The 21,308-nt window shown below is 39.7% G+C and overlaps 1 protein-coding gene across 3 annotated transcripts in view; it reads right to left on the bottom strand.

The window, feature by feature from the left end:
- Positions 1–21,308, bottom strand: part of SLC2A13 (solute carrier family 2 member 13) — a 144,858-nt gene that overhangs the window by 6,452 nt on the left and 117,098 nt on the right. Inside the window, exons 8-9 of one of the 3 annotated variants that reach the window (XM_066182912.1) lie at positions 1,280–1,401; positions 1,007–1,159 (exon numbers count right to left, since the gene is read on the bottom strand). In XM_066182912.1, coding sequence (XP_066039009.1) covers positions 1,007–1,159; positions 1,280–1,401 — 275 coding nt within the window. Of the gene's footprint in view, positions 1–1,006; positions 1,160–1,279; positions 1,402–19,811; positions 20,513–21,308 lie in introns of those variants that run through there. The other 2 variants (XR_010720749.1, XM_066182913.1) reach the window with 2 other exon arrangements.

The following is a 21,308-nucleotide window of genomic DNA, read 5'->3' as shown; positions in this document are numbered from 1 at the left end:
TGTAAAAGCAAAGGCTGGAGTGGCAGGGTTACAACAATGAGCTGCGGGGCTGTGGGTGTAAGAAAAGGACTCTTTATTGCCCTATTCCTCAGCAAAGTAAATTAAAAAAGGCAATTCCAATTCACAGGAAATATAATACGCATCCTTTCTGGGCAAGTTGCTCTGCTCTTAAAATAAACAGCAATTAGACAATCACATGCCCAAATTAAAAAAAAAAAAAAAAAAGCAGATGTGAAAGGTTTTTTGGGTTTGTCTTGACAGTGAAGGACACATTAAGACAAGTCCTCAAAATGAAAAGTCCCAGCAAAAGAAATTAGTCAGGATTAAAATAATGTTTGTGACTTCTACACCTAATTGTTATTTAAAAGTGCCTTGTGGTGACAATTAATACTGAGAAAGAGCTTGTTCCTGCCCACAATCCACCATACCTAGAGGAGCAGAGCAGGTACCAAAGGACCAAGAAACATTTACCTAGTGTTGCTACACTGATGGCTCAAAGGAATAACAAGTAGAGCTGAAAGGTTCTGCAGTAGTAAGGATGTGAAGGTCACATCAACTCCCTGCAGATTAATGTGATTTAAATGACTTTTACTGGAGTGGCTGAGCAGTAACCTGACAAACACTCCACAGGCTCCCACAGACAGCACCTTATCAACAGCTGTATTTCTGCAAGTACCATCTGATACTGGCCTTGGATGTCACCATAAACTAGAAAACTGCAGATGCTGTCACCTTAACTGGGAAGTCAGCATTATTTCATTAAATCAAAACTGGGTTTTTTTCCAGCTTCTCTGTTCTAATCCTAAGTTCTCAAAAAGAAATGTTTCTTATGAAATCCAGACCAAACTCTATGATCCAAGCAGGTTGTATTAGTCTTAGAAAACCACAGTAGGCTGAGAATGCTGCTTTGACACTTTATAGCAAAACCAGTGGAGAGACCCAGCATCCAGAGAAAATCTCTGTGCCAATGGGAGTACTGCAAATATGGACACATACTGTTACTTACCATAGTATGTCAGATATTCAGCTGTATGCAGAAATGTCAGTGACACGAGCACATTGAAAACCCAGTTGACTCCAGAAGAACAAGCATTTCCTGTACTTCTAGCCCAAAGTGGATAAATTTCAGAATTGACAGTCCAGGGCATAGGACCCATCCCTAAGAATTAGGAATAAAATGATAAATCTGACTTTAATAACTGGACTCAAAAATATATTTAACATGTAGCTTCACGATCTGACATTTTAAACTTATATGTGAAAACAAGTATTTTCTTACCAGGTGCAAAGAAAACCAAATACAAAATAAGGCCCAGAAGTGCTGTCCAAGAGTACGGAGTGGGGCAGAAATTGTATGCCCAAAATAAATCTTCCTTTTTGAATACAGTTTCATTTGAACACCTGAAAATCAACAGAACTCCTTTTTATTAAAGAATTTTCAAGGCAATAGTTGACATTGCAATATAAACATGGCAAGTAATGTCTTAGTAAAAGCTGGCTAATGTACATGTAAGATAAAAAAACTTAATCCGTGTAAATTTATCAAGATCTTTGAGCAAAGTTCTGCACTCAGAAACGTGTTTTTTTTTTTTTTTTCTCAAGCCTGGTCTTTGGAAGAGTAATCAGCAGAACATTCCTGAATTTAAACACTTGCCTTGTATTTACGGATCTCCTTCAAACAACCAGCTGTTGCTACAAAAATTGTCATACCAAAGCCATCAAGACCAATTCACAGGAATATCACACAGCACAAAACCAGCTGCAGCAGCAGGACTTTGAGCTAAAGATGCTGCACACAAGGATTTCAGGTCAGATGGAAGTTAGTCCTTATGTCACTGCTGAACCAACTACATGCAGCACACTTCAGGTGTCATCAGCAATGTCTATGGAGTGTGCCAAGGTCATGTGAAGTCATAAAGAAAAGAGGTGTGTATTTCCCTTCCTACACAGTGAAATAGTTCAGGAGAAGGTAGCGCTTGTAATTAGCTACTGAAAGAAAATATATGTCTATTGCAAGGACCATGTGGGAATTCCATATTTCAAGGAATAGGTATAAGATCAGGTATTTCCCTCTGACTGCCAATGATACAACATTTTTAAAGACATACTGGCAACTTTATTTTTTGTTACAGTTTTTTTTAAATTAACATTTATTTAAAGGAACAAGTCATAAATGTAACTAGTGAAACTCTTCAGCTGCCACCACGTCAATTGCTAGAGATGAAAACCCCATACTTTCAGGAGAGAAGACGTAAGCAGATACTACTCTTTCATATGCAAACAACGTTATTTAATTGCAAAGAAGAAATCCCAGAGAGCTGAACATCTGCCTGGGTTATGATTTCCAGATCAGTTCAGCACTTATGTGAAGGATATGACCCTCTTGACAGTAGGGAAACCAGAATGAAGATGCCTGCAATGGGCAGTAGGTGGGCAACAAGTTGTGAATGGTGGACTAACAGCCACCCTGCAATGCTTCGGAGTTGATCAGCAACGTGCTGATGACCAACCCACCAGCACTCCTGGGGCAAAAATCTTCCCTATGTCATCACTGATGAAAGGACAACATTTAAAGCAGGATATCATCGTGAAGCCCCAGACCAAATTTCAGGACAGCTGGAAATCCAAAGCTCCAAAATATTTAAAAGAGAGACTTTACCCTACAAATACTGGAAAAATGCAGGTCTGAACCTTGGTAAAGCCCTAATGCTTCCTTAATGGCAGTAACCTGTAAGATTTGCAGCTCCACTTTGCACTTGAGCAGCACCTGATCAAATGGAGAAATGTTAACCCTTAATTTGGGGTCGGCAATGCAGACAGTGCCAGTGTTCACCTTTCTACCCCTCCATCCTGCCTTGCTGACTTCCTCTGCCTTCTCATCCAAGGCATTGATTAATTTTCACTCTTGAGATGGAAAACACATAGAAAACAGATCAGCTGAACATCCCTCTCAAAGACACATCCTTTGTGCCTGGATACAGACTGGCCCACTGCAAGAACACAGGAGTGCTTGGTTTCATACTGCTTTAACATCATTACTTTTGCTTCTTTTGCTGTTACGCAAATTTCATTTGCAGGTGTTTGTAATGAATACAAGCTGATGAGCACTTTTAAGCATCTTGATGCTGAGATGAGTTTCTCCATTCTGCCCAGCCAGATTGGCAGCTCTGCAGAGGGCTTCACACTTTTCTCTCAAACAAAACTGTAAACAGAGACATACTTGGTTTATTATCCTGCATCCATCCCCATGAGCACAAACCAACATGCTGATTCATGAAGACACAATTGCAGGCAGGTCAGTGTGTTTCCTTCCCCTGCCATCTTTCCCCAGTTGTGTCCTACTTTTGACAGAGTGGAGCACAAATGATACAAGGGAGAACCAGTCATCTCCAAAGCCTCCTGTGACTGAGGCCATTCATCTATTCTCCACTGTCTGCCCCTTACAGAGAGGAAATTTTGTTGCAAAAAAGCAGATTCAGTGCAATGAAATGGGAAAAACAGCACTTGAGACTAGATAAAATAGAAACCTGGCAGTAATAAACTGTGCTTTGCTTATCCTTCAGCTGTAAAGCAGCATGGTACATATAGTAGAAGTGAAGACATCTGCATTTGTTGGCATCTTGCAGTGCTGGGAATGTTAAAAAAATAACACTCTGTCAAGGCTGGAGATTTGTTTAAGCTCTGTTACTGTGCTAAACCTACTTCTCTACCACTGTTTCTATAAGACCTATTATTTTGCTGAAGAACGTATTTATAATTAGCATAATAGTTTATTACCAGATAAAATTCTGAATTTTGTCCTGCATGAAGGGAGCAGAGGAGCAGCTACCCATCTCTTCATAAGCTGAAACACAGAAGAGAATCAAAGAATCATAGGATGGTGTGATCTGAAAGGGACCTTAAAGATCATCAGGTTCCAACCTACGCCTTCAATGGGCAGGGAAACCTTTCACTAGACCAGGTTACTCAGAGCCAGCCCTATCTAAACTGTCCCTGAACACTTTCAGGGATGGGGCATCTACAGTTTCTCTGGGCAGCCTGTTCCACGGCATGTTAACATCCCTGTTGATGATCTGGATGTGGCAATTGCATGCAGCCTCAGTAAATTTGCAGACAACACCAATTTGGGTGGCAGTGTTGATCTGCTTGAGTGTAGGAAAGCTCTGCAGAGAGACCTGGACAGACTTGGTCAATGGGATGAGGACAGAACTGCAGGAGGTTCAATAAGGCCAAATGCTGGGTCCTGCACTTATTCCCAGCAACCCCATGCAGTGCTCCAGGCCGGGGCAGGAGTGGCTCAAGAGTTGTTTGGCAGAAAGAGACTTGGGTGTGCTGGTTGCCAGCAGGCTCAATATGAGCCAGCATGTGCCCAGGTGGTCAAGCAGGCCAATGGCATCTTGGCCTGTATCAAGAGTATTGTGGCCAGCAGGAGCAGGGCAGTGATCATCCCACTGTACTCAGCACTGTACTGCACCTCGAATCCTGTGTTCAGTTCTGGGATCATCACTTTAAAGAGGACACTGAGATGCTGGAGCACGTCCAGGCAAGGGCAACAAGGCTCATGAATGGTTTAGGAAACGGATCTTATGAGAAATGGCTGAGGGAGCTGGGTTTGTTTAGTCTCGAGGAGAGTCAGGGGGCATCTCATTGCTGTCTGCAACTACCCAAAAAGAGATTGTAGTTAGATGAGGGCTGGTCTCTTCTACAGTGACTGAAGTAAGAGGACCAGAGGAAATGGCCTTAAGCTGAGACAGGGGAGATTCAGGTTAGATATTAGAAGAAGTTTTTTGCCCGGTTAGGGTGGTCAGGCATTGGAATAGGTTGCCCAGAGAGTGTTGGAGTCAGCATCCTTGGAGCTGTTTAAGAGGTTGGTGCTGGGTGACATGCTTAATGGTTACAGTGGTAGTCCAGGACTGATGTCAGACTTGATTTTAAAGGGCTCTTGCAACCTTGATGATTCTATGGTTCTATGAGGTTCACATGGGCCCAGCTCTCAAGCCTGTCCAGGCCCCTCTGGATGGCATCCCTTCCCTTCAACATGTTAACAGCACCACAGAGCTTGGTGCTGTCTGCAAACTTGCTGAGGGCACACTTGATCCCATGTCCATGTCATCAACAAAGATCTTAAACAGCACCAGTTCCAGTACTGGCTCCTGAGGAATGCCACTTGTCACTGGTGTTCACTAGGTCATTAAGTTGTTGACTGCAACACTTTGAGTGACCATTCAGGCAATTCCTTGTAAATGGTACAAGTGAAATGATGCAGTCAGGTCCTGGTGCAAAGAGTTTGTATGTACCAACATGATGGGCAATAGTCACATTTCTCCAACCAGTGAAGACACACCACATCACAGCCTCCGAAATTACTGCCACACCAAAACCATGAAAATGCTACTCTGAAAACCTTTACTGTGAGTTTCTTTGGCTATGTATTTTCTACAGGCTACTTAAGATGCACATCAGTTCTAATTAGTGAAAGCCTGACCTACCAACAATTGATGCAAAAAATTCAACTGACTAGAAATAAATGAGAAAATGGGTAGATTTCCAAATTACAAGCATTATATGGTCAGTTTCAAAATCACAGAATCCATCCTCTATCAGATATGGTCTCAAGCTCAAAGAACTAAAGCTCTGGTCCCCATCTCCTAAAGTTACCATCATATGGCAACTAAAAGAAGGTAAGAAAAGAGCCAGTGTGGGGAGTCTAAAATATTATTGCAAGTAAGAGGAGGATGAAACTATTTCCTTGATAATCAATGTAAATTTTCCTAATACTTGAGGCATTTTGGCTGTACAAGAATTCTGAATCACATCACTGAAAAACCCAGTGTGAGAAATGGTTGGGCAAGACATAGCACAGGCACAAGACAGAGACCAATTTGATCTTCTTCTCAAATATCCATTTATTTTCACTTTGCTGTACAGTGAGGACTGCCTAGCCCTTAAGATACAGCTTTTGCATGAATTAATTGTTTCATTGTGAACAGTTCATATATTTTTAATATGAAAGCTGCTGACTTATCGTTGTCTTTTAAGCCCTTCAGAAGCATCTCAAATGGATTTAGATCAAAAATCTTAAAAGGTCAAAATTCAAATCAAGTCAGGCAAAGGAAATTACTTCTGAAGAAAAAAATTAATGTGATGGTCCATCTCTGTAAAATGATTGTTAGAACAAGCATATTTCAAAATTACACGTTCTGCTCTGAGATAAACTTTGACATCAGGTGCTGATGGCACAGAAAGACTTTATAGTTAACTCACAGTTTCACTAATCTCCCATTTCTTTCTACTAACACAAGTAAAACTACTTAAGGGCTGGTTTTATGCCAGCCTTTTGTCCCTGGGTTATCAGGATCATGATAATCCACAATTTGCCAACTTAAGTCTTGAGTGTAACACAAACATGACATTTGATTTACTAAAAATCTCCTTCAAGGAGATTTTTGAAGTCCCCTGTGTAGAGTGCTGACTTTCATATCAGGCCAATCCACTGAAAAATGTAAATTTACACCAAGTTTATTGACTCATGTTTTCATCTGAAGTCTGTCATGGAAATGACACAGGACAAAAGAGACATAATTTAGAGTAGCTGCTGTTTGGATGGAGGATGGTTTTTGTGGATGATGCTTGGGAACAACTAAGATTATTTATCCACAAGCAATTACTCATCCTGTAGAAGAATCTGAATCTCAACATTTGGATTAATTCTCCAAAGTTTAAGCCCCTCTTCTTCTGCTAAAGTTATTTAGTTGTCTGAACAACCCCCCAACTACCTCAGAGGGCAGAATTTAGCAAGGTGCCAGGTGAACCGTAAAACAACTTAGTGGTAGTCAGACATGTAACTAAAGAGAACTCTGGAAACTGCCTATACCCTGTCCATCAAATGGCCTCTCAAATCCACCCATGTACATCCAAAATTACATTAGCACAACCCATAGAAACCAGTTAAACCATGAGGCATATTTTCACTATAAAACAGCATATTCTGTTTTAAAGAAAAATCCTTGCTCCTTTTTTATACACGCAGTAAGATGTTGTCTAAAGCATCAAGTGAACTGCAACTCCACCTGAAGGCAACAGATTACTTTAAACCCGACTAATGTCTGAATCAATAATTTCTAAGCTTTCTCACAGTTCCCTAGATACTGTCATCCACGCCTCAGAAGCTCCACACCTCTCTGGAGAAGTTTGCATTTATCACTTTGACTTTATAGTTTACACAGAGAAATAATTCTTCCATTAAACCAGATGTTACATAAAAATATGCAGATGAAGCTTCTTACACCAGATGACAGCAACTGAAAATCAAAAAACACCCGAAAAAGACCCCAAACCAAAACAAAAAAAAAAACCCCAAAACCCTAGACAACCAGAAAAGAACAAACAGATGCAGCCTTGAAAAACTATTTGCATAAAACTTCATGAGATTCAGCTACACACTGCTTAACCTTCATTGCATAAAATACAAACAGAGTTTTGAGACACTTGTTGAAGCCTTCTGCTACAGCTGGCAAAGAGTTTAAAAAATACTAGCATATGTTTCAAAAACTTGGAAAAACAGTTTAGTTCACATCAAAGAAAGCAAATTGCACCTCAGCAGATGACAGGTGCATCTGCACGTGACGGAAAAAGTCTTTATTACACTGAGCGCCCTGCTACAGCATGTGTCCATTATAACTACAGACCCGATGATTTAAGAGCCGTTTCCAATCTAAATGATTCCATGATTCTCAGTCATGTCAGAACACACATCTGCAAGAGACTTAGCACACTGTTCTGATTTACCTCTGTCCTGGCTACAGGATCACAGATGAACATAGTTTTTAAATATCATTATTTATTTACCTAAGAATCTTTAGGTTTGAATTCAAGCACTTTCACAAGCTGAGAAATTTCAGCTTTGCAACTGCATCTGAATTTGCCTAACAAATAGATTGCTGGAGCTGTTATTCAGTCTGAATAGACAGAGCAACAGCCTGGAAACAGGAGCAATTTTTCCCCAAGACAAATAGTTACCCAAAATTAATCACATCAAAGGGGTTCTTAACTGTTTCCTCACCTGGACATTTCAGTACTTTTGTAACCACCTATTAGTGGATTCTGAAGTGTGGACAACACAGTTGTGTCTGTTTCCAAAGGAAGAAACTCAGCTGTCTGACACTGCCAGATGGACTCTCCAGAGCTGTGGGGCTAAGCAAGCACCTTTGGTGGGATTAGGTAACTCTAATCTCCCAGTGAAAAATGGTCAGTTGGGATTTGCCTCAGACTTCTTTTATCCTATACAGGCACCTTGCAAATCCTTGTGGCTACCTCCAAGCTGTCAGCTACAATTTCCTGCTCTGCTGTCACACCCCAAGGGTTTCAAGCTTCATTCTTCATCATATCTGCCTGAAGGGAAGAGAGACAAATCTCCGCTACTGCCACAACTCTGTCCAGCAGGCTTCTCCATCATCTTTTGTGCTCTCCTTACCTTGAGAAATGGACTCAAACCAGAAAAATGCAGAATAATGTTTACCCAGTGTTAAAACCCAACCATTGAAGATCGCACAGCAGCTGACAATGCACTCAAAAACTGGGAGCAGAAATAACTATATACCAGGTTTTTCTTATAGGAGACACAATTACCTTGATCGCACTACACAGAGATTGACTTATTTTTCTTTCCAAGCTTTCTCCTACGCAAAGTATCAGATGGTCACAAAAAGTGTCAGGAAACATGTCTCTGTGCTCTACAATGTCCTATCCTAGTCCTAATTCTGATTCTGACTGGAAACACTTCGTTTACCCCAGTACAAATTAGAATTAACTACTAATAATTAAATTGTACAATTTCATAATCATAAATAATTCAAATATTATATTAATAGCACAGGAACTTGGGAGAGGTCATACAACTATGAAACATAATCAACTTCACTTAACAAACAGTAGTCGTAAGTACAGAATTTTAATGCACAGAATTCAAATTAAAAGCTGATCAAAATGCAAAAACTTAATTAGTTTTGAGCATAAGCATCTTAGCTGAATGTAACTGTCCTTCATACATTTCTGCCTGTGATCATTTCAACTACTTTGAGCACTAGGTAATAGGTCACAGCTTCAAAATACAGTATTTTGTGTTTCTTTTCAATGTTGGACACTTCCAGGTACAAAATTAGCTGTTCAACTGAGACAAAAAAAAAGAAGGAATGTGGCTTCTTTCTTTCATTTTTTGGTGAAATGCTTCAAAACTGCTTCAATTTTCAACAGAGACATGAAGCAGATGACAAAAAAAGGAACAGGAAGATCATAAATATTTTGTCTTGATTTTGCAAAAAAGATCTTTTGGCACTCTTTTCTAGAAAAGGATTTAAAAATACTGATATATATTTTTTTAAAAAAAATTGCATCTAATAAAACGTTTTAAATAAAATCCTCAAATATCTAAATATATTAATGCACAAACTGATTGCTCAGAGGTGCCATCTACATCCACTTATATCCAAGTCTAAGAGTACACTAACAAACAGCTGGCAGAAAACTACTTGGTTAACACCAGCTAATGGCCTGGCAGGTTGAAATTGTTGCTGCAAAAATAAAGTATTATCCAGTTAATAAGACATGAAAAGAGTGGGTTTATTATGTATAGCTAGAAGACTATTTAAGGTTTATAACTGAAAACTTCAGTGATACCAACAGCAGTGAGTGATAATTACAAGATGGAGAATAAAATAACTGTGTATATAACAAGTAAACAAGAGTGCAATCTGGTAATTATTTCTGGAGAGATTCTTTGTCAAGCTGAGTAAATAGTTTGAAGATACCTTCTTATTTTCTTGCAAATATAGTGATTTTTTTAAAAAAAATATTATTCTGAGGAACTTTTTTCTCAACCTAAAGTATGACTCAGCAGTTTGAGATGCTGATGTTCAGTGGCAGAAAATATTTCTCATAAACATCAGAGAAAGTTTCACTGGAATTTGACATCATACAAGGTTGAAGTTAAAGCAAGGCAATGCTAAAGGAGAAGCAAAGCCCACAGCCGTGAAGTGTTTTCATGAGAAGACTCAAGAATATATTTTTGGAACTTGAAACATAATTCTGCATGTTTAAAAGCTAAAAAAGTCTATGAAAAAGCAACAATAAAAGAGTGAACCATTTCCCGTAAGGCTCAGAAGGCAACAGTAGGCAATGTAAGATTTCTGCCCTTTTTCCCCCATCAAGGACAATGGTTCAGTAATGGTTCAGTAACTTTTCCTGCTCTTTCATACGTAGAATACACTGATTCAAAAAAATAAAAATAAGCACAGAGTGTTTCACAACCACTAAACTGTCTGACAGTTTTTACTGAAATATTCTTAGTATGTATATAAATCTTGGGTTTGTCCCTTCAGCGTATCCTGTTGCCAAGGTTTGCGGCTCTACAAGAAATTGTGCCCAGTGGTCCACTGGGGTCTACCTCTCATCACAAAACTTCTATTTGTTCATGTCCTCGAACAACTCTACTAGCCCTAAGTCTTTTATTCTCTTTCAAGACAAGTTCTACCATTTCTTGTAGCTTCCAAAGTAATGATGTGCATGAGAACCCAAACGACTTTATAAATGCTTTATAAAAGGTGGGCTCCAGCAGTGTCCTCAGTAAGTCATGAAGCCTCCCAGATTCCAGTGCTGTTTTTAAAAAGTCTCTCAGCCAATCCTCAAAATAAGAAAGATCCAGTAAGAGATAAACAGTTTAGTTCAGTCCTAATTCTCATACTGAAAGACTTCAGTTAAATCTTGAAGAACTCTTGAAGAACTTCCCGGAGGTGCAGATGAGCAAAGAATGTTTAGAAGTTTGAGTAAATATGATGGAAGTGATACTACCCAACATTTTGATGCCTTTGCCATGAACAATAGGTATTTTAATATGACAGCAATATATAAAAATATAATAAACCCACCACATTCTACCAGATGGAGTGGAAAAAACTTCATTATGTGGTGGAGGGAAAGACCCGCAGTTTGGGTGCTACAACACTTTTATACTCATGTATTCATGTACAGGTCTGGATGGAGATGTGACGTGTGTGATGGGGCCGTGGCTCAGTGATGTGACTTGCACACAGAGTGGCCAGTGAGACATGAGAATTCCTGCTCCCACCACCTTAGTGGCTGCCACAAAACATCCATTTAATCATGTTCACTGCAATCAAGCACAAACTGAAAAGAAACAGCTCATGCCACAGTAAGGGCACAGCCACATGGCAAACCTTTGCAAGAAATGACATCTGGGAAAATTTAACTGCTTTGTGAAGTAGATGCCATTTCACAAACTTAAAATATAAGCACAAAGCTGTCTCTGCATGACAATCAGCAAAAAGGTATCACAGAGACACTCTGGAAACAGAATAAGCCATTATTTCCCTTCTGGCAGCCTTCATAGTTGAGAAAGTCTTGTGGACTCCCTGTGACCCCAGAACGTGCTTTAAAGACTATTAAGTGGCTTTCCTGTGGTTATACAGAAATAGTTCACTTTTGGAACAATCAGTTTCAGCAGTGAGCAGACACATCCAGTCTGGCTTCATCCAGTCATTGCCAGCTTCCCCTACTTCTCTGAAAGGAGGGAGTGTTCACTAATGATTTGGCCATTTCTTCTGAAAGACAAACCTTTGGGGAATTTCAGAGATGAATGCTAACTAGAAAGTGTCTGTCAGTCACCTTGGGGGCTGCCAGAGCTAACTTGTGCTGCCCGAGGCAATACACTCTGTATTCCTGCCTACAGGCAGGCAGGCTTCATTCTGTTGGAGGACTTTCAGGACAAAAATGCTTATAAATGTAGGAGATGCAAGTATTTTTTTGTTAAAGACAGACTGGCATTGAACATAGATAGACTAGCTCAGTAAGAATTCTGTGCGCAGACCCCTTGCTGTACCTCAGTGCTCCTGGTCCTTTCCCTGAACTCCAACTGCTCTGCTGCTCTTGGTGTTTTTGGTGGAAGACCTGGGTCATCCCTGCTCTGACATGTTTGGGAGTTTATGGATAGAGCACCAGACTGCAATCAAACTACTGACAGAACAGGGGCAATAGTATAGGAGAACTTCTAGCTTTTCTTTCCAGATTTAAAATCATTTAGTGTCTCTGATTGCAGCATTGACACTCAATAGTAAAATTATTGAAACAAACTGTTCTGAAGATCCCGATGTCAAATGCAGCACTTTGGAATTTCATGCAGGTTTACCATAAAATAAAAATCCACATCCAAATGTTTAATCTCATTTGTTTTTTCACCTGAATTTACATTTCATTTTCTTAATAATTGTAATTTCCAAAGCTCTTTTGGTTATAACAGAAATATCAACCAGCTGCTTAATCACTGCAGAAATATCAGTTCTCCCAGGAGATGCCTCTTTTGTATGCTATATAAAGACAGATGACTCCAATGAATGTTGGTGGGAGGGGCTGAGTGTAGGGCTCAATAATAATAAGTATCAATATTTTAATATTAACTGAAGAAATATTAACAGAACAGCATGCAAGAACTGCTGGCATGGCATAAGAAAGTCTCTTCTCTAAAACACAGGCAAAGACCAGCTCCAAAGGAACAAAAAGGAACCTTTTCTACTCAAGTCAAAGAACTACAAGACAGCTCAAGGTGACAATTTTAGACATCTGAAGTTGATTTAAACAAATTCCATCCAGACCTCCTATTTTTACTTAAACTTACAAGTAACCTTTATTGATGTTTGTGCTGTCTACCATGTGCCAGTGGTAGTGTCAAAGGAATGTCACAAAGGCATCCCTTGGGTTACAATTGTCAAAAGCATTTCCAAGACTGTGGTAATTAAAGACCAAAGAAATCAAGGTGGTGGTTGTGACTTAATATCAAGGTAACTCAGTACAAATATTCACTGGAACTTCACCCTCCAAATGAAATAGGTTCCATATTACAATCCCTTTTTTTTTTTCCTGAATGCTTCCAAACACTTTAGAAAACAGTAGAGAGAAAAAAATGTATTGCTTTTAACTACCCCAAAGTTTTGGATCTACAGAGGTATGGTAAAAACTGTCCTTTCATGTTGAAACCTGGTATGTGAAATTGGCAAGAAATGGCAAGATTTTATAGTTCAATTGAGAAAAACAAAGAAAGTCCCACCCAAACCCCAAACTCAAACCACGGATGGGATTTGGTGACACAATTCCGACACAACCTGGGTCTGCTCTGTGGCTGCAGGCACACTGCTGAGGCTTTACTGACAGTTTATTCCTTATTCCAGGCAGCAGGCCCTGTGCCTCCCAGCCAAACCAGGAGTGCTCAGAAACGATTTTCCATAGTCTGTTAATACCTTAAAACCACAGTTAACCACGTATTTCAGTGGGAATTGAAGAGAGAATAAAGTTTCAATCCTTTGGAAATTTTTACTGAAACAAAAGGAAAGCAGGGGGGGAATTTCTAAATTTCCTTTTCTTGTTGAATCTGAGACAAAAAGCCACATAAGGACAAAGAGTTTAAAGTAGAGATCAATATTACATGCATTAGCATGCCTTTTTAACACTTCCCTGCTCTATTTAATTTCTAATTACTGACATACATATAAAGTTTACATTTCAATAGTTCTAACAATAACATTTTGACCACCAAAACCTTCCATCTAAGTACTGAACTGTGACATTCGTTTTCTGTAACGCAATTTAGACACAAATATTACATTTTAACTACTGCCAGAAACTTTTTGCCATCACAACTGAAATCTAATCAGACAATACTTGAGATCTTGCATTTGTTGTTTCAAATTGATGAGGGAACAGTATTTTTTGAACAGAGCTTTTCCCCGACTCCAGTAGGTGGCAATAGCTCTACCCTAAAAAGCTCAGAGAAACCTGTTTCAGAAGGGGAATGAGACACTGCATCCCCACCCATCCCTGCTGTACCGGGGAGGATCTGAATTAAATCACCCAACAGAGCTCTCCAAAGAAGATTCCTCTGCCGTCAGCCCTAAAATTCACTGCAAATCATTAATGTTGCAACTGAAAATGGAGCCCTAAGGCTCTAAGAACACTTAAAACCAGATAATTATTTCATGCCTGATTTGTGAGAGTGAGCACTTAACACAGAGTATTGCTCTGCTTTGATTTGTGCAGGCAGGTGCAATACCCATGCCTACTCTAAGGAATTTTATAAACTACATAAATGGTAAGTGGTTACATTATCTCTAGTTTATGAAATTTATGAACTTTGGGTACCAAAGTCTTCATTGTTACATGCAACTCAATAGTCTGGGATGTGACAGTTGAAGATCTCAGCAGAAATCAAAGGAATCATCTCTCTTTCATGGCCTCTGACATCTAAAAAGAGTTTTACATAAATAAGTGCTTTTGAAATAGTTATTTTTCCAAGAAAATACACTAAACAGGAACATACCCCATCTGAATCACAGGTCTGAAGAACGCAATAATCGTGCAGAACCTCAAACTCATCCCTTATATTACCCGTGCATAGCTAATGTGACAGCTGTGGAAAGCCACAGGACAAAAGGAAGTCTATGCATCCTGCAAGGAGGAAGAAATGCCCAAAGTGCTGCTGTTGAGAAGTACGACCTGTCACCTCACAGACTGCCCCCTTCCTAGCCTATACTAAGCAATGAGCTGAGTTAAAGTAAGGTCACAACTTTAGATCAAAGGAATCAATAATTCCAGTTCATATTGTGCCAGTGAGGGATTGATGTTACTGCCTCCATTCTCAAGGAAATGAACCACACATGCAAACAGCACATACAGTAATTTCTATGACTTAAACTTATCAAACACACTGAGTTATTCAGCAGTCCTACTGCAGAAATGTATTGACTTATTTTCCCTCAAAAGTAAAAAATAAACTCTGAAATTTTCATTTTTTTAAGAAGGGAAAATACAAAAATTTTACTCTATCCAATGTTGTGATTATTGAAGAATTACTTATGGAATAAAGGTATGTAAGATGTGGATTAGGGATGCTGTTAAAGCTATAAGCTGCTGTATGGAGGTCTGGGTTTGGGCCTGTTGAATGGTCATTATCAGTAAAAATCCTCTACCCTATGGTCTTTCCAAAATATTTTCCACCCTCCAAACAGAGAAAACTTAATTTTGGTAAATTCATTTCACAGCAAAAGCCTAAATGAATCTGCCGAGACAGTCTTCACAAATTATTTTTATTTAAATTCAATCTTCAGAGTCAATAACCATACAAATATGAAAAAAACAACTATTGGAAATTCTCCCCTCAGAAAAAAAATCCCCATGCACCCAAACATGAGCCAGTTTCCCTTCCTCGGCTGCAAGGCAGAAGGGGAAATCCCCATCTCCCCACCAGCAGCAGCTCCCTGCATGCTCACACTCTGCCCTGCCGCTCTCAGCTCCCCTGGATGAGCAGAGCAGGGCTGTGCTCTGCCCCTGCTGCAACACGGCCCCAGCAGCGGGGCACGGACGTCTCGCAATCTGTCCCTAAGAAGATGAGCAGCTGGAGAAGCTAATTAGCAGCAGGCTCCTATGGGCAATAAAAGACTCTCTAACGTACATTTCATAAGGGAGAGAGAGAAAAGCTGCAGGAATTATCCTCATACTCTGAGCACACTGATGAGACACTAACAATTCTCTCATGCACACTGGCGTTTTTTTTCTCCTTCGCTTTCTTATCTTCTTTGTCAGCTGGGAGCAAACACGCTTTTTGAACAGGGAACAAGAGTATTTTCCTTTTAGCTCCCCTTCAGAGAATGATTGAAAAAAAATGAAAGCTTGCTTCTTCAGCAGATGTATATTTAAATTTTGATCACCATGCCATCATCTTCTTTGGACCACTTTTAAAATGAAGAGCACTGACTCAAACATTTTTCCATTTAAGTAACACAATTTTTCCAGACATCAGCATTTGATAATGTTTTAGCACAAAGGCCACTTCGGTTTTTGTATTCCAATTGCCTTAATGCTACAAGCATCTGAAGTAGTTGTACCAAGTAACCCAAATGGCAGCTGGCATTCCCTACCAGAATGCCTTTTAACTAGTAACCTGGAGTAAGATTCAGAAGCATGTTTAGCAGCAAAGTGCAATAAAAAGGAATGGATAGAGAACAAATATACACATGATGTTTCAAACTAGCCAATACTGCCTTAAAATCCTATTTTGTGCTGGCTGTCTCCAACAAATAAATTCTGTCTTCAGCACAAAACCTAAACATTGCCCAGTCAGATCATACTCACTTCATAACAAGGCTTTTCAAATATCCAGAATTTGTCACTGGTTGAGTAGAAATATTGTGTTAGAGCTATTAATAGTAATTCCTAAGTACTTATCTGAAAGGAATGTAAATAGTTTCAGTTTAGATTATCATGTTGCTCTGCTCACTATTTTAGACCTTAAATGCAGCTATAATATACAAAGTACTTTATTTGTACAGGCATTAAATTAAAATATAATTATGTTATAACAATAACTAAAAAAATTCTTCCCTCTTTAGCAAGTTAAACAGTAAAAAAAAAAGACACGACTATCTTCTATTAATGTTAAAATAAAATTCCACCCTCAATTATTTAATTACACCCTTACAATATTTCAGTACATATACAGATTTCATCATCTTTATATATGCTTAAAAGGAGCTTACTATGGTTCTCAGCTCCACCATGAAATAATTTTCTTTTAAAAAAATTTTAAAATGTCATGTCTTAAAGATTTGAGCAGGAAGAGTGGCTGAAAGGATCTGAACATTAAAATTCCACTTATTTTACTACCTACTCCTGCATTACCAATAAGACAGGCTCATTAAGGATTAAGGACACAGTATTCTGTATTACTTTATCCTTCCATTCTTCCTCTTTGCTCTTACCAGTTAGCAGAAATGGCTTTAAAATATGCATAGGATATTTCTTAAGTTCCTCTCCTACATCTCTCTTACAAATCACACTGGTATATGCAACCTTTGGACTGTGATTACATGTCTGATAACCTCCGCCCAGGAAAGACCTCGTGCCTCAGAGTTCTGGCTGACAAAGACTGTAATCATTTTCAGATCTTCTTTTAATATCTGTTTTCACACACCTCGCTAATACATGTTAGATACTATTGTGCAGAAGTACATACTCCTAATCAAACAGGACAAATAAGATTGCGCCTTGCCACCCAGCTGCTCCAGGTTTTCATACTTACTAGCATTGGGGAAGATAATCAGAATATAATTCTGCATATATTTTGATTTTCTTTTCTAAACAATATGGAGGTGGAGAGGGGGCATTTTATGTTCTGGTTCCTACTGAAGTTATGATGCATATTTCAGTTTAGCCAACATTTACCATATTATCCATCAAGACATTTCTCTAAGACTACAGGTTATAATCACAACTCTTCTGAGTGCTGCCAGCATCCATGCAGATGTGAATATTCTCTTGATTCTGCTACTTCCCTGAATCATTTACTTCCTCTACTATTGTTTTTTACATGGTAAATATGAGAACCATAATTCTATGTATAATCTTCATCATTGATCCGACGACTTGGTAAAGAGAAATACAAGTTTCACTTCTAATTACTGCTGAGTTAAGCATGAATTTTCAATGCAGACCCTTGTAGAAAGTTTTTAAATAATCATTTCAGCAATAAAATTCTACCAATATTCTACCAATACTTTCTGCATGACAAAACGAGCCACGTCTACCCATGGACAGCAGAGTGCTCAATTCCTGAAAGATTGCTCTGGGGCTAATCTTTCCATGGTAACAGCAAAGGTCTGTAATACTGTCTCCCATGACGTACTGAAAACAGATTCTAAGTCTTCAAATGTGTAAACACACACATACATTCTTTTTGCATTAGTGAAGCAGTCACAGAAACTTTTACAAATGTATCTGTCATGATGCAAAACAAGTGTAATGAACTTACATGTCTGTCTTTATCTACAAGGGGGAAGAGTAACATGGTATTGTTAGAAAAATCTAATGTTCTTACAAAGAAAAAATATTCTAATCATTTTAAGAGTCTCATCAGCTATGTATTAGACAACAGGCAGCGCTGCATGAATGTAAAGCTCCCCAGAATACTCCCGACGCTGTGACAGACACTGGCATGTCCCCTGTTGGACATAAACCAATCTGTTGTCTGAGAATCCAGCTAATGAACTCCCATGAATTTAGTTTTTTCTAACCAGTGGAATCTAGTTAGCGTCCAGGATGGAATGCCAAGGACATTAGGCACGCTCCTGAAGCTGGGAAAGAGGGTTTGACTGCCTACCTGACTCACTTTCTCTCACTGCACAGGCAATTTAAACCCACTTTCCCCCCCGAACATGTTTCCAAGACATATTTAAGCCCCTCAGCAAACTAGCAGACATGAGCAACAGGCACACAGTGAAACACAACAGCATTACTGAGCATCTGTAAACATGCCATTAATTTTCCATGGAAGGAAGATACTCAGGAGATCACTGGTTAGAGAAAAACAGAGCTTCCCAAAGACAGAGTTATTCTGCACTCTTGCCTTTGCACTAAGTGCCCTTAGAGAGGGGAGTGCTTTTTTACACTGAGAAAAGCAGGATTCTCCATGAAACATTAAACTTTCCTGGCAGGGAGATGTTCCTCTAACAAAGTTAATAAAAATGGCTGAAAAAAGCAAATCACTCAGTTCTTCTCTCTTTATAGATTTCTGTTCCCAATCGTTCTCCTTCGGGGACTGTGGAGACCTGCTAGCTAATTTTGTGGACAGGATGGCTTCTAGGCTTGTCTCTGATCTGATGATGATGTTATTATTTCTTCATAATTGTTTACTGTATAAAATCAACATCATTCTCTCCAGAGGAAGATTGCTGAGAGTTGCTCATGAGAGCGTTTTAGCTCAGTTGTGGGCCTGCTGTCGTCTTGACAACATACTCATGTCAAGGTTAATGTCACATCAAGGCACTGTAAGTACCTCCTTCCCTTGCAGTTATTCTTTCAACTGTAAAGGTAATAATGCAATTTAAAGTTTCTTAATTCTTGGCTGACCTTTAGGAGTATTGCAATTACACAGAGAAATTTAAAGAGGGAAAATTCTCTGAGTACCGTGGGAGTAACTGTAATTTTAGGGGAAAACCCTAGGTCTTGCTTTGTGTTCAGAAAGCACAACACTGAAAGCAATCACCTCTACATTTTGTCCTGGCAGAGAGAGGGACTCAGCCCATGACCTCTGTTGTGCCACCTGAGCTTCATATTGGAAACTTCCCACTGCATCCCCATCTGTACATGTGAGATAATGCTTTTTATTAAGTTCACGGGGATCTCATAATTCAATGTTCATGAAGAAAAGGACTGCAAGGCTTCCTGTGCTACTGTTAGGTGCAAAACCTCCCTAAATCTAGGAAAACAGAGTCCCAATGCAGAACCATGAGACCACACTGAAAGAAAAGATACAGCTCTTCTTCTTTCACTACAAAGTAAATAATTTAAGAATATTCTTGGTCCCCGTCTTGGAACCATCCTTTATGTATCCCTGGGCAGAGCTGGAGGCAGCAAGATCTTCATGTCAACAGCTATTTTGTAAACTGGTTCAGAAATACCAGGCAGCAAAGCATCTGCTTGTGCTGGTGCCCTGGGCAAGACACTCCTCTCTGTTATTTTAACACCAGTTGTGCTTATGTAACTGATTAAATAATGAAAAATACATCTCTACTGCTTGTGGTACATGCATGATCTTACAGGCGCACCCGTTGCACATTACCCGTGCTGCTTAAGCTCTGACTTGGATTCGGTCAGATTTGTTCTTGCGCAGTCTCTCTCTCCCCCAGGGCCACTGCCAGTCACTGAATTCCCAACATTCAACAGAACCCAAACACTGTATTCTTCTTGAAAAATATGTGGATGCTTTAATTGTCTCCCTGGGTTTCTATGACAACCACAGCAACATAAACAGCCTTGCTGGCAGCCACAGGAGACTGAAATCTCTGCTCTCTTCCCACCCCTCCTCAGAACTTCTCAATGTAGAACGTACCGTAACCAAATAAATGCAATTAACAATGGAGGTGGTATCTAGTACACCTGGCTGGCACTGGGGAAATGTCTTGGAAATAAAATGCATCACAGTATTTTATGGTAACAGTCGAAGCATTGCCCACTACATCAGTGTTACTGAAGTACCTTGGGACCAACAGTGAAAAACAGTGCAAAGCTATAAATACATAAACAGAAGTTTTCTGTCAGTCTGCATGGCTGCAGAGAGCTTTAAAAAATACATGACAAGGCCTTCTTTGTTAGTGCTTCTGAGCACCTCTCACCTTGGTGGTAGGTTACGCATCAGAAATAGATAAGCCCCTGAGTAAATGTCAGGACACTTGGGGTTCAGATGGCTGCAGCTCCCAACTTTCTAGCAGGAGAATCGTAAACAAGATGTGATCACAGCAGCAGTAAAATGCTCTGCACGGTACTGTCAGCCGGAGTCCAGGAGAAGCTGTTTCTTCTAACTCCTGCATCAGCATCGTGAGAGCTGCTGCTTCTGCTCATGCTCAGACATCTGAGGTCCAGCAAGTCCCAAACAAATAGCTCAGATCTTTCTTCTTTCCTGAGCAAAATTAATGACAAAATAGATTTTCCATGAGCCAAGCGTAACCCTGGAGGTTTTCAGCCATTTCAACTCATTCATCTAATACCGGATGGCATGAAGCCACCAGGACACACATGAGTTACAAAAGAGGCTGCTGATAATTACGGCTATCAGCTGTCCATAGCTCACAAAATCATCTTTCAAATTATTTTACTACTTTCTGATCACCATAATGCCATGTATTTTTAAAATAATTGCCCAGTATGTCTAGTTTGTGACAAAGTAACTTTGTGAAAGAACAGGCTGCAATTTCCTACACCAGTGCTGTTAGTTTTTCTCAGGCACTTGTTCTCCCAGTGCTGCCAGGAAGATACAGATGCCTCTGGCTGCTCTGAGACACAACTAGGGATGTAAGTACACTGTTGTCCCTGCAGCAATCTTCCCTTGGCAGGGAAATCCTATGGCTTTGTGGGAGCGATTTTGCTGTAAAGCAGGCTTGGGATTTGAGCAAACGGAGCTGGGTGGTATGTCAATGTGAGCCCTTGGAAACAAGAATCTATAGGGATTCTCCTGGGCCGGTAGGCAGAAATACATGTATCTGGGAGGAGGAGGAGCAGAAGGAAAAGGAGAAAGCAAAATGCTTCCCTCCTGCACAGGGCTTGGAAGGCACAGAAGGCACCACCTGACATTTCACAGCTTCAAGGATCAGCTTTTTGCAAACTGCCTGATTACACAGAACAGGTGGAGGAAAGAGAGAAATGAATGAAATAAACACTAGAAATGGGGATGAATATTTAGAAAAAGAAATGTGTAT

Source organism: Chamaea fasciata, unplaced genomic scaffold, assembly GCF_029207755.1.
Source record: "Chamaea fasciata isolate MVZ Bird 193981 ecotype frontalis unplaced genomic scaffold, bChaFas1.0.hap1 SCAF_5, whole genome shotgun sequence".
Lineage (NCBI taxonomy): Eukaryota > Metazoa > Chordata > Aves > Passeriformes > Sylviidae > Chamaea > Chamaea fasciata.
Note: the sequence above shows the minus strand (reverse complement) of the source record. Positions and strands in the feature narration are given on the sequence as shown.